Consider the following 15257-nt stretch of genomic DNA (forward strand, 5'->3'; position numbering starts at 1 on the left):
CACGTAATAAATACAAATATTTACTTTTTGATCAAAACGAAATTTTGTCTGTTAAAGAACAAAGTTTTTGAATAGTAAGCTCATTAAATAGGTAAAAATTTACATATCATACATATTACATAAATGTTATTCTAATAGGGTAGGGGGGGGGGGGCATGCGGCCATAATCCCTGCAATATCCTGTTCGAACCTAGGTAGTTAGCAGAACCCTGCCCTAACCCCACGAAATGTTCAGAAAGTATAAAATCATGACATTTATAATTCACTTTAAAGTTTTTTTTACAGTCTTGGTGGGCACGAAAAGGATTCGCGGGGTTCGGGCACACACTGAACTAAGCTAGTGGGTAGGTAAAACAGGTTTATGAAAGACTAGGTACTGGAAAAAGTCTGACCGCGACATCAAAGTTAAAACCGGGCTGACAGAGAAAAGGGGCAGGGCGGTATTTGCCGCGCTTCGCTAAGGCATGTACAAGGGGTCGGTCCGTTCGAATTTAAATTGACCCTAGTTCACTGTGGGTAGGGTAGTAGGGTTCTGCTAACTACCTGGGTTCGAACAGAATATTGCTGGGCTCATGGCCGTATGCCCCCCCCCCCCTCATTCAAATCGATTAAGCACATGGTAAAACATTGACAAAGATATTTAAACATTTCTCCTCACTGTCCTGGGTACATTGAATGTAAATTAGTATTAATAACTATGAATAGATCGATATATGCTCATTGCTCATTAAATGCATTAACCTAATGGGCACAGGACTGGAAGATGAAATTCAACGAGTCGAAATGTAAAGTTATACACATTGGAAAGAATAATCCAAGATATGGGTACCAAATGAATGGTGTAAATCTGGAGGTTTCAGACAAAGAGAAAGATGTTGGTGTAATGATACAGGAGGATCTTAAACCCACTAAACAGTGTGCTACTGCTGCAGCCAAGGCGAATAGTATTTTAGGCCAGATGGCCAGATCTTTCTCCTATAGGAATAAAACTGTATGGATCTCATTGTACAAAATGTCAGGCCCCACCTTGAATACTGTATTCAAGCCTGGAATCCCTGTCTAGTAAAAGACAAAGAAACTCTAGAAAGGGTTCAAAAAAGAGCAATAACAATGACCTCTGGACTCTTTGGGTCAACCTATGAAGAGAAGCTGAAAGAGGTTGGTCTGATCTCCCTGGAGAACAAAGGAAAGCGAGGAGATATGATCCAAGTCTGGAAAATTCTACATGGACACGACCATGTGGACAAAAACAAATGGTTCAGCCCTGCGTATGTACCAGAAGAAGGAAGGGGTATTCAAACCAGGCAGTCAAGTGATCCTTTAAATTTGAAAGTTCCAGCTGTAAAGACTGAAATATATCAAAAAAAAAATTTTAGCACAAGATGTGTTAATATGTGGAACGAAATCCCACAAGATGTGAAAAATGCAAAGAACCTGAATAGTTTCAAGAATAAACTAGATGAATGGCTAAACTACTGAATGGCCAACATAGACAAAAGATTCAGATATTTTAATTATCACACCAGTGATACAATAACATAAATTCACTAATTAAACCAATTAAAAAGATCTAATCAAATGTATGTTCAGAAATGAAGAAACCATTAACTAACCCTTTAAATAATGAAGGTGTTTATGCACCGGGCTTATTAAATAAATTCTATAAATATTTTTAGAGCGCTAAGCTTTATTAAATCGTAATCAATTAAAATCAATTGATTAAGATTTAATTTAAAAAAATTTTTTTAATAAGTGATGAAATACAATTTTTGGAATAAGTCAACTAGAAATATCTTTTCCTCCCATGAGCATACTGTAACTTGTGTAGACCATATCTGAATTCCGCGAAATTATTGAAGAAAAAAAACTTACTACCAAGTATTCTAGATAAATTGTAAAAGTTTAAATAATGATCATCTGAAATATTGGGGCGAAACTTTACAAACTTGAATCCAATCTGCATATATTGTCATTCACTCTTTACCACTCATCCCATCCCTAGACCTTGTCTCCTAGACTTTCATCCTCAGAGGATATATCATCCAGAGTAGAAATCTAAAATAAAAAACGTTTAAAGAACATGGACCATCTTGATGGTGAGTTTTTTGTTTTATATTTTTGTCATTTTGTTTGAAAAGATGGAAATTCTGCAGGCCTACAGTTAACTTACGAGAATTTTGTGGAGACAACGTAAAAATTGAATATTCCTAGTCCAACCATGATGGACTGGTCGCAAAGATACTTTTTTCTAATAAAGGTCTTCTTTATTAAGGGGTGTTTGACCTGTTTGTTTACTTGAGAATACAGATTAAATGTTATTTATGGTCGTCTTAAATGACACACTTTTATCAAAATCTTTCGGCCTTTGTTAGGTAATCAATGTTACAGAATCTTCAAAAATTATTTTCTCATTGATCTGAATTGTTGGATAATGGAAGCGTTATGTAATCCTACTAAATTTTAGATGAATCTTCTATAGCTAAAGGAAAATTTAAATATAATTCAAAATCTTGGTAAAATTAAAGATTTTACCAAAATTAAATTCTTGAGACTTAAAAACAACAAGCTAGAATTTATATAAAGAAATTAGTTATTTGACTAATCAAAAACTTTTTAAAATAAACTAGACAAATACCTGATGAGTCTGCTTGAAAGAAGTTCTCAACCTCTTTATATCTTTTAGCTCTGCGGGATACATTAAGTTTAGACTTAGAATTTAAGAAAGGACTCAAAATTTAATGAATTTGAGCTGCGTCTCAAATCCGCCATAAACCGGTTTCAATTGAACGCTGGTTTAAATCTTTAAACATTGAATACAACTTTCAGTGAAATCAAATAAATTTGAGCCGCGTCTCAAACTTCAGTCGCGGCTCAAATTCTTTAAATTCGGCCTGGGGTGTATTCTTAACATAATATTCTCCTAATGCCGGTGTTGATATAAGCTATCCATATGGAGAAACCATATCCACCAACAGGGTGTTTTATTATCAATACAACCCGAATAGAAGATGTTCCCACAAAGGATGAGACGACTTTACAGAATTTACACCGTCTGTTTCCTTATTTTTATTATTCTTTGCCTAATCATTCAAAAAGCCATTACAAGATTTTATTCAAGGTAGAAGACTTAATGTAACCTTGGAACAGGGTTCCATATAATTCCATCTAATTCGATCCCAAAAATTGATTGATTGATATTAAAATAAAATGTTTAATTTCTGCCCTCTAGATAACATTCAATTAATATTTCAGATCAGAAATCGAATTATATGGAATTGGACCCCTGCCTTGGAATCAGATTTGAAGAGTTTCAAATCGTCTTTAAAGTCTCATCCATTGTGGGTAACCCTGTATTATCGATCCATGGTTCGGTTCATTTCAGCAAAAAAAAGTTCTTATCGCCGACTCAAGATGTTCATTGTTCATTAAGCGGTGCAAGCGTCATAAACCTAATTTGCCTACAGAAAGTACCCTGTATACGCATTTTGGCGTCAAAGCTTGGAGATAATCCAGAGGCCTAATTTAAGGAATTAGAACCGCGACTTAAACTTGAGACACGGCTCAAATGTGGTTGGTTCCACTTAAAATTGTATTTAATGTTTCAAGATTTAAGCCGCGCTCAATTGAAACCGATTTTTGACGGATTTGAGACGCGGCTCAAATTCATTAGATTCTGACTCAGAAGTGTGAAATGGCCATGGAAAGCAACGGAAACTCAGGATTTTCAAATTGTTGTCAAAATTGACAGAAAAATTAAGAAATTTGTCAAAAAATTAAATTTTTTGTCAATTTATCATGAAAAGAAGCAGTTTTAAAAGATGCAAAAATCTCAATTTGCCCTCGAAATTCCTAATCTGTCGGGACACCCTGGAGTGTGTAGATTCTATTGATAATTTATAGTTCCAAAGAATTTTATGTATTATACAAGATTAGACATATATTATTTAAGATTGTTGGATCTGCATCTTATAGAGGAGGGGGATGTTTACACAACAACACACTCAAAACAAGTTTCTATATTTAGATCCCTGGGGAATTCAGGATATATTTAGATCCCTGGGGAATTCAGGATATATTCGACATAATAGAACCATTCATTGACCCATGGAGTTACCGATTCAACTTTGCGCACTTATAGCGCGACCAGATTCTGTTATTTTTCACCGAATTTATAGAAACCAATGTGTAGAATTCCAGTTAGTATTTGTTTTGGTCTGCATTAACAAAATGTACCCCAGGGATAAAAGACTGGGTACACGAACATTACAATGTCATGGAATTGTTTTTAATAGAATATATTATATCTAAGACAGATAGAATTTATGAAATGTCGTCTTCACAATTTTTCAATGGGTTTTATACTATTATACGTAAATCCCAGCAATCGCAAAAATAAATAAACAGCTATGAAGATGATTAGAATTATGACGCATTTCAAAAGATTTAAATCCATTGTAAGATTTAAGTATGTAATATTTTGCATAATTTGTAGATATATTGCGTATATATTGAATATACATTCTATAGGAAGCATATGTATTATTTTGTAAAATATACAAGACTGGACAGAGATATTGCTTTTTTAAGATAAATATGTTGACAGAAGAAAAACATGGATGGGAAAACAAACAATTTGAGCATTTATACCTCAGTCTCCACAGTTATTTCAGTTTAAAGGTAAGCCTAAAGATTGATGTGCATATTTTGGATTCTGATATGGGTAAGCTTTGAAACTACCATTAAAAACGCCCTTAAAATAAATAATTATAGAACGTTATTTGGTGGATTTCTTATCCTAATAAATTGTAAAAATTTCGCAAGCGGTTTTTAAGACTTAACAAATTATCGAAAGTATATATATAAAAATGTTGATGAAAAAGTTAAATCATTAATAAAGGAGGATAGGTACAATTTTATGATATACAGTGAAACTTTTAGACTCCATTTAAACTTTCTTTAAAAATGATAAACTCTTTTAGGACTTTTAACGTAATTTAACGAGTAACGACGCAGTGTGGAACAAAACTTTGTGATATTTAATCATTTCCTGCTCGTCTGTGCTGTATAAATCCACAAATAGTATTTCAAAAAAGCATTTATCATAACTTTTCAGTTTTTAAAAACAAAAAAATACTATAATTTATGTATTTAACATGGTGCTTAGATGTAGGATCAAGGGTATAGCGTTGTAATTGTTTAGCTCGGGTCATTCAATAAAGTCTAATTCAAATTTCATATACAGTCCCTTTAAGAATAAAAAATAAAATGTGTCACTGCACATAGACAGAAGGAGAAGTAAAATGTCTGCGATATTACTGGTACAACTTTCTGACCTTGTAGCTTCTCTAGTTTTGATCTCATGTCAGGCACAAGTAGCTAGGACAAAATCAAATTTATCCCGTTCCATATTAGAAATTCAAACATTTTTTTTTATTAATATATATTTAATAGATGAAGATATGATTCAAAACATAAACGTTTTCAATTTTACGTGCAATTCATCTCAGTTTGACGTGGCGTTTATGAAAGTTAATTTGAATTACTAGGCTTTTAGGGCGCTTCGTGCCCATCTTCTATTTAAATTGTGAACATGTTCTCTTTGTTTACATTTTAAAACAAAGAAGAAAAAAATTTCGCGGATTTTCTAGAATTCAAATTTTTTTATAAAATTAAAAACCTTTAAAACACATTTTTTTAGTTTTTATCATTCGTAAACCTTCCCTGTGGTCACGTGATGTCCCACAAAAAATTTGGGCCCGATCGGTTCAGCCGTTTTGACGTTTATTGGATACAAACAAACAAACAGACATACAAGCCAAATTTATATATAGATTATGTTTATTGATCCCGCATTGACCTAAAGCTTCGTCTAGGCTAGCTCTATGGTAGAGCATGTAGTTCCTAAATGAAGAAAAAATATTCATGAAAGAGAACAACAATTTAAAGTTTTGAATTTTGATGTTTTTTGCCGACTAAATGTGTTAACATTTTTCACGAATTCAAAAATCCGGGTATATTAAATGTGTAATAGCAAAAAATCTACTGAGAGTATTCATTCTTTATAATGATAAATATTAATTTAAAAGAATGATATAAAAAAGTTGTCTCTGCAGTATTGTCATGTTTACAGGGACACGCTGAACAAATTCTGTAATTGTTTAGAATTACCTTGTTTCCTTGTCTTTAGCTAAACCTAGTCTACAAACTATATCCGGGGATCCAGTATCCGTTCCTTCGGAGTCAGTTTCAGATCCTCTCCTTCCAGGTTCAACCTCATTCTCCTCATCCACCCTGTACATAATATATTCATCCTGTACACAATATATTCATCCACCCTGTACATAATATATTCATCCTGTACACAATATATTCATCCACCCTGTACATAATATATTCTCCTCATCCACCCAGTACACAATATATTCATCCACCCTGTACATAATATATTCTCCTCATCCACCCAGTACATAATATATTCATCCACATTGTACACAATATATTCTCCTCATCCACCCTGTTCATAATATATTCATCCATATTGTACATAATATATTCATCCATATTGTACATAATATATTCATCCACCCTGTACATAATATATTCATCCACCCTGTACATAATATATTCATCCACATTGTACATAATATATTCATCCACCATGTACATAATATATTCATCAACCCTGTACATAATATTTTCATCCACTCTGTACACAATATATTCTCCTCATCCACCCTGTTCATAATATATGCATCCACATTGTACACAACATATTCATCCACCCTATTCACAATATATTCTCCTCATCCACATTGTACATAATATATATTCATCCACTCTGGACATAATATATTTCATCCACATTGTACATAATATCCACCCTGTTCACAAAATATTCTCCTCATCCACACTGTACAAAATATATTCTCCTCATCCACCCTGTACATAATGTATTCTCATCATCCATCCTGTACATTATATATTTATCCACACTGTGCATAATATGTTCATAAAATAGTTCTCCTTATCCACACTATACAACTGAGTGTACATGATATATTCATGTACATATTTCACTAATCCACCCTAGCTGGACTGTACTGTGATGTACTGTGCCTGTTAGTGCCATTAATTTTTATCTTTTGTCCGGAGTTTTATAGATTTAGGATTTCTTGATTTCAGTCAATCTGTTTTATTTATTTTTGTAAATTTCAAATTTTCTTAATTCTTTGTCTTTTTATTCACTTAAAAAGAAAAAGGTTTGAATTTAAACAATCAAAGACCTTTCATTCCTCAGGCGTGATGTAATTGATCTTTTTGTATTGTTTTGACTTATTTTATCAATAACAATGATAATATCATTGTTAAGATCTATTTGAACCTAATTTTTAGAAACTTTTTGCTTGAATGAGCATTTTTACATGATTCTAATTCACCTAGTAAATAGAATATTTTCTTACCTACCCGCGGTGTTTGACAATTTAATAATTTAACCATTACTCATCTCCCAATATCATGGTTCAGAGTTCAATTATTAAGTGGCACATATTCATTATTATCTGCATTTACTTTACACATTTATATCTACGCTCTTTGCTTGATAAAGAACTTTACAAAACTATTAACATATTTTTTAATCAATTCACCCTGGGAAGACGTCACAAGTTATTCTAAGAGCTTTAATTTTGTGCGGTATCCAATATGAGATTAAGGACAAATTACAGAGAAAATGATCTATAGAGCAAGGGCCCAATGGAGCGATGTAACTAGCAGCATCTAACAACTAGCGCTATTGCTTTATGCTGAGAATGTCACCTGGGAAGAGGTTTCGTGATTCCTACCGATCCGGTCAATCCATTGGCTAGCTTTCCTGCCAGCAGAGAGGTTACTCCTCGACCTTTCAACAAATCCAGTTCAACCTATAGATATCAGGGTTAGTATCCAACCTGTAGAAATCAGGGCTTTATCCAACCTATAGATATCAGGGTTAGTATCCAACCTATAGAAATCAGGGTTTGTATCCAATCTGTAAAAATCAGGGTTAGTATTCAACCTATAGATATCAGGGTTAGTATCCAACCTGTAAAAATCAGGGTTAGTATTCAACCTATAGATATCAGGGTTAGTATCCAACCTGTAGAAATTAGGGTTTTATCCAACCTATAGATATCAGGATAAGTATCCAACCTGTAGATATCAGGGTTAGTATCCAACCTTTAGATATCAGGGTTAGTATCCAACCTGTAGAAATCAGAGTTTTATCCAACCTATAGATATCAGGGTTAGCATTCAACCTTTAGATATCAGGGTTAGCATTCAACCTATAGATATCAGGTTTACTATCCAACCTATAGATATCAGGATTAGTACCCAACCTGTAGATATCAGGGTTAGTATCGAACCTGTAAAAATCAGGGGTAGAACCCAACCTAAAGATATCAGGGTTAGTATCCAACCTGTAGATTATCATATGTGGTAGTATACAACTTAAAGATATCAGGGTTAATATCCAACCTGTAGATATCAGGGGTGGTAGTATACAACCTAAAGATATCAGGGGTAATATCCACCATAGATATCAGGGTTCAACCTGTAGATAATAAAGGGACTGTAAGCGTAATTTAAAGTGACCCCTCATGCAAAGTGGGCAATGCCCGATTTATAACAGTACCCTTTAAACCTTTGACTAGTCCAGTTGTTAATGTTCAATGAGTAACGAGAGCTCTTTGTTTAAACCTTTGACTGGCCCAGTTGTTAATGTTCAATGAGTAAAGAGAGCTCTTTAAACCTTTGACTAGTCCAGTTGTTAGTGTTCATTAAGTAAAGAGAGCTCTGTGTTTAAACCTTTGACTGGCCCAGTTGTTAATGTTCATTGAGTAAAGAGAGCTCTTTAAACCTTTGACTAGTCCAGTTGTTAATGTTCAATGAGTAAAGAGAGCTCTGTGTTTAAATATCTTGAAACCCATTTGAATCCTTCTAAAACGTGGTGTAAGCTCTGTACAGTCTGACCTCAACAAAGCTAATGCGTTACTTGTACAGCGTGTCCCAATAAACATGGGAATTAAGTGACGACTTCAATATTGTCTTTGTTCTGTGCGGCATTATAACGTGAAAACAATTTTAGTAGTATCCCAGTTTAAACAATAAACATCTAAAATGAATAGTCTCGGGAATTCCAAAATGTGGTCTGCCATTTTCGAACCTTAAAAAATTAACAGAGTTATCGAGAAATTTGTCAGATTTCCTTTTATTCAATAACAAAAAATTGTTTAAATGTTCGATATCTCCGTCAATTTTAAAGATATAAAGAAGGCAGACCATAGCTAGTTTGATGAGCTCAGAGGACATTTAAATTTATATGACACACTTTTTGTCATTTACTCAAATATCGGAAATCAAAGACGATTTTCAAGTCATCTCTCAATTCCCATGTTTATTGGGACACCCTGTATAATTTGACATTACTGAATATTTGACATTAAAAACGGTTTCCAAAAATTGGAAAGAAAGTATTTATTTTCTGTCAGTTCTAAGGAGTAAATAGTAATATTTTTACAACTTTTAATAGCTTGTAAACATATAACGTTTTTGTAGATTAATTAAAATAAGTCTCTCAACATTGATTAGTTAATGATTTTATGGGTCCCGTTGTGAATCGGGCATTGTCCTCCTTGCATAGAGGGTCCCTTGAAATTACATTTAAAGTTCCTTTACGTATCCAAACTTATAGGCTTTTCCAGGGTTTACTAATCAAAGCAGAAAATAGTTCTGAATTATTGAAAAGATCTGAGATATAAGATAAAGAGAATGAGACGTTTGGAAGTACAACCTGAGAACTTGACATTGTTTAAACTTATAAACAGAGATAAATAAACTAGTGTATATTGAAAAACGTAAATTCAATTAAATATTTTAACAAAATCGATGAAAGTAGAAAATAAAGTTTTAAATTCAAAGAATGTAAAAACATTTATGTTTAGAATTTCGACTTAAACACGTCTACACAGTTCAAATATGAAAATAAGGACTTATTTCTTTCAATGGCCTATCCCACCTAAATCCTGGTTTGACTAATCTCTAAATAAAAGACTTTTTGAAATCTATTTTTTACTCCTTCCCCCCGAAAGTATGAAACAATGCCCCCCATACTCGGAATACCGACCATATAAAGCTTATATAAACCTGAAAAGGGTTTAAGTGTACTGTGAGGTAAAGATCTTTATCCTTGCAATAAAATGCCAGTTGAATGTGTATGCATACTCTTTATAGTCGGCTAAACAGTAATGTTTACAGGGTTGCAAATATACTAAACCACCCTTTATCCGTCTAGCGAAAATGCAGGGTAATAAAAAGTATTTCTTAAATCCGAGAAATTTCAGATTTCAAAAAGTGTTTAGTCCGTAAAAGAAGGTTTGCAAAAGCTAACTATTTCGCAGAAATATCTCTCATTTTTAACGTCTGAAGCTTTTTTGCAACGAATCTCATTTACTTAAAATGAAAATATGGTTTAATATTAAACCTAATTATGAGTTTCTGAATTAGGATTATAATTAGATTTTAATCAAGGAACAAAAATTGTCTGAATAACGCATTCAAAATATTCTTTTAAAGTTTAAAGAGATTGGTTACTAGTTTTTTTAAAGCAAAATTTATTTTGCAAAACTGTGCAATGGAAATTGGATATTCATTTGTTGCTCGTATCTTAAATTGTATGTCGCTTCTGCTGCACCCTGTATAGAGTTGTAGACTGAAAAACATGGAATTTTAGTATACAATCTAGATCTGAGTTGACATAATGGTTTTATTTGAGATTTAAATAGAATTGTCCGACCTTGTTTTTATACATATTCTCCAGATAATCTTCATCATCGGAATCCAAAGGTTCAGTTTCACCTAACTGCAAACATTTAGCTTGGTAACGTTTGTTTATTTTCGATTTTATATTTTATATTTTCAGCTTTTATCTTCTACATATTATATATTGGCTTGTCAGGTGGTTTGTCTCATTGAATCCAATCAACGTCAAATTACTGAACTAATCAGGCCCAATTAATTTTTTTGTGGCGACTCACATGCCCCAAAGGAAAGGTATGTGGAAGGTCAGAACTAATTTCCAATCTGCGAAATCTGACATTGTTATGATTTGATGGTTTATGAAGAAAAAATGGCTGCGTCTGAAGAAATATTTTTATTTTTCTTTTGTCTGTAAACTGTGTTTAATTTATTTTTAGAATTATTAAAAGGATTATTTATGCGTTACCTGTTTAGAATTTTTACGCATGATTTTCGTTTTAACTTTTCTTCCTGAGATAACTTCATAAAAATCTGTTCAGTCTTTTCCTATTGTTTTGAAGAATTTGTTACCTAGATGTGGTGCTTTATTTAGACAAATAGAACAGTATATAGTAAAGCCAAGGAGTATGAAATATTAGGGAGATACAACTGACGCGGCCCGCCCTACCATATGATTATACATGCTTTGCAGACGGTACTCCATTTGATTAAGAAATATTTGTCTGATGTACAATTACCGCGTATACAATAACCTATTCTGAATATTTCTTATAAAAATGGAGTACCGTCTGCAAAGCATGCATAATCATATGGTAGGGCGGGCCGCGTCAGTTGTATCTCCCTTCTATTTCATACTCCTTGGGTGAGGCCGACTTGCGCTATCTATTATAATTTTTGTAGTCATAAAAGTTAAAAATGAAGAAAATACTAAAACTGTGAGAAAATAAGGTAACATCAAAGAAAAAAAATAGGTATGAAATTTAAATGATGGGTGAATTCATTCCCATGCCTTTCATCTTTATTCATCTACAAACAACACACGTTTAAACGATGTAACAAAGTACTTGATTTTTATTTTTTCCTGTTTTATCGTAAAGAGATTTATCTGTATACCAACTTCGTCGAACAAATTCTTCATAATAGGAGTCCAGTCTAAATATGAATTAGGAGTATTGTGTAGAAATAAAATAGGAGTCCATGTGTAGAAGTCCAGTTTAGAAATGAATAGGAGTCCAGTCTAGAAATATACTAAGAAGCCAGTCTAGAAATATACCAGGAGTACAGTCTAGAAATATACCAGGAGTACAGTCTAAAAATATACTTAGAGTCCACTCTAGAAATATACTAAAAGTCCAGTCTAGAAATATAATAAGAGTCCAGTCTAGAACTATACTAGGAATCCAGTCTAGAAATATACTAAGAGTCCAGTCTAGAGCTACACTAGTAGTTCAGTCTAGAAATATACTAGGAGTCCAGTCTAGAAATATACGAAGAGTCAGTCTAGAAATATACTAAGAGTCCAGTCTAGAAATATACTAGGAGTCCAGTCTAGAACTATACTAGGAGTCCAGTCTAAAAATATAATAAGGAGTCCAGTCTAGAACCATACTAGGAGTCTAGTCTAGAGCTATACTGGGAGTCTAGTCTAGAACTATACTAGGAATACAGTCTAATCATGATGTACCTATGTCCCTCCCTCTCCCTCCTGATATATTTGACCATGAGGATGACGATACTGAAGGCGTAGAACATTAGAACGAAGAGGATGTAGAGGTAGGCCTGGCTCTCATCCTTGTCCCTGTATCCCTGGTTAGATATAGACAGGTATAGATAGATATTTAGATAAGCCCAAGTAACAATTTTGTGGAAAATCCGCGGAAATTCCCAGGAATCTTTCCTGGGAATCCGCGGAAATTCCCAGGAATCTTTCACAGGAAAATCCGGTGAAAATGTCGACAGCTTTTCCCAGGAATTTCTCGTTACCAATTCTGAGGAACCAAGTCCGAGGAATTTCTTGTAACCCATTCCGAGGAAATTCTCGTAACTCTATCCAAGGAATTTCTTGTAACCAATTCTAGGGAATTTCTTGTTACCAATTCTTCAGAAAAACCAGAGAAAATTTGTAGCAAAAAGGTCTTCAGAACCAATTCCTGGGAATTTCCCTGGAACTATTCCCAAGATTTTCTCAAGAATTCCTCAGGAATATCTTGAAATATTCACTAACAAAAGTAGTGAATAACTTATAACAACTATATTGCCCCTCCAACTTTTTAGAAGTATAACCATCTTCTTAAGTCAGAATGTTATAGTCGTTTTTGATCTTACTGAAGTTGTCATGTATTTTGTTTATTCAGACAAGTGAATTGTCAAGAAAAAATAAAAAAAAATGTTTTAAAATTTTTAAATATTTTTTTAAAAGATGGTTCTGAAGTAAATTATCATTTTTTATCAATAAGGATACAAAGAAAAAAAGATTTAGTTTGAGCAGTGCATAAAAGAAGAGAACCTCAGAGACACCTATTGGTGAAAAACGGAACTTGAAAATTCTGTGAGGAAGTCCTGAGAATTTCTCAGGAATTTCCGGAGAAATAATCCTGAGAAATTCTTAGGAATTTTGTGAGAAAAATTCCTGAGAAATTCTCAGGAATTTCTCGAAACTTATTCTCTTATCTAATTCCCTAGGAATTTCTCGAAACTAATTCTTTTATTAAATTCCCCTTAAAATCCCTAAATATGGTGACCAAGTCCTAAGAATTTCTCAGGAATTTCCGGAGAAGTAGTCAGGAGAATTTCTCAGGAATTTCTTGGGGCGAAATTCCGGAGAAATTCCCAGGAATTTCTCGAAACTAATTCTCTTAATAAATTCCCCAAAAAATCCGTAAACATGGTGACAAAGTCCTAAGAATTTCTCAGGAATTTCCAGAGAATATTTCTGGAGAAATTCTGAGGAATTTCCTGGGGAAAAATTCCGGAGAATTTCTCAGGAATTTCTCGAAACTGAGTCTCAAAACTGTGATCCCACAAAAATCTCTAATCTTGGGGACCAATTCTAGAGAATTTCTCGAGAATTTCCGAGGAATCAGTTACAGGAAATGATTCTCGAGAAATTCCTCGGATATTCCTCAAAGAAAGTCACCACGGTTGGTGAATCTGGGGAAATTCCTCACTTTTTTTACTTGGGGCAGATATTGACGGATATTTTGATAAACAGATATAGTTAGATATTTAGATAAACAGATATAGTTAGATATTTAGATAAACAGATATATAAAGATAGATATTAAGATAAATAGATATTGATAGATATTTAGATTAAACAGTTATAGATAGATATTTTGATAAACATATATTGATAGATATTTAGATAAACAGATATAGATAGATATTCAGATAAACAGGCATAAAAGAGATATTAAGATAAACAGATATAGTATAGAGATATATTTGGATAAACAGATATAGATGAGATATTTACATAAACAGATATAGATAGATATTTAGATAAACAGTTATAGATAGATATATTTAGATAAACAGATATAGAAGAGATATTTACATTAACAGATATAGATAGAGATATTTAGATAAACATATACAGATAGATATTTAAAAAGATAGATGCCTTAATTGAATAGCATTTTCACATAATTTTGCGATTTATTGCCTACATAATGTTTCTCGTTCTTCAAAACCATAGATGTATAATAGAATGGATAGCCAAGGTTTGATAGAAGCATATCTGTAAGCGGGCCATGTTCAAACCCTTCAGGACAACTCGGATAGATAGATAGATATGGTCAAAAATCGTTAAACATATGAATCACAACATTTTTCTTTGTTCTACAGATTTCAAAAGAGAAATGGCATTTTTCTTGGGTGAAAATCTGCCTCCCTACTAGAGGCACACACGGGGACGGGATCTCATGGGAAAGGGAAAAATATGGTTTTATATGGAGAATGAGAAAAGTCCCCCAAGGGACAAAATCCTGTATTTCCCCCCCGAAGCTTCCTTTGAACTTGGAGTTTAAGTTTCTGCAATTAACTTTTAATCATATCTAATGGATAATAATTTCTACTTTTTTAAAAGTTTTCAAAACTTGTAAAAGCATTTATAAGGCAACGACATTCTGCTAAATTCTCGCACTAATAATATTTCTAGTTTTCATTTTCAAGTTCATTGTATTCTTGCATCATTTGTTTTACCTCTGAAGCTTCCAACTCTTTCTGCCGAAATATTTCAATCATCCTGGTGATATTTTTATAGAGGGCTAACAGGGTTTCATTGCCTTTGAACTCAGCCAGGGTTTCATTTATAGTTGGTAGAAAGGATCGATGCACGGTTTCATTTGTTCCTTCTTCAGGCTGCATTGTTTATCTATAAATACATTTTTCGTAAAGGATGAAATCCCCTAAAGAGGATTATAAAATCCGCATATGAGTAGCCTCTGATTCTGGAACCAGAG

The 15257-nt window shown here is 33.2% G+C and overlaps 1 protein-coding gene across 1 annotated transcript; it reads right to left on the reverse strand.

Annotated features, from left to right (window-relative positions):
- Positions 1-285: 285 nt before the first annotated feature.
- Positions 286-15257, reverse strand: LOC111705792 (uncharacterized). Its single transcript, XM_023478459.1, has 10 exons — positions 14998-15257; positions 12479-12600; positions 11876-11946; positions 11261-11304; positions 10832-10897; positions 7816-7919; positions 6169-6291; positions 5858-5901; positions 2636-2685; positions 286-2055 (listed from the first exon to the last, which is right to left on the reverse strand). The coding sequence occupies exons 1-10, from the start codon at positions 15160-15162 to the stop codon at positions 1999-2001; spliced, it is 846 nt and encodes a 281-aa protein (XP_023334227.1). The 5' UTR covers positions 15163-15257; the 3' UTR covers positions 286-1998.

The sequence above is a fragment of the Eurytemora carolleeae genome, unplaced genomic scaffold (assembly GCF_000591075.1).
Source record: "Eurytemora carolleeae unplaced genomic scaffold, Eaff_2.0 scaffold190, whole genome shotgun sequence".
NCBI classification, from domain to species: domain Eukaryota; kingdom Metazoa; phylum Arthropoda; class Copepoda; order Calanoida; family Temoridae; genus Eurytemora; species Eurytemora carolleeae.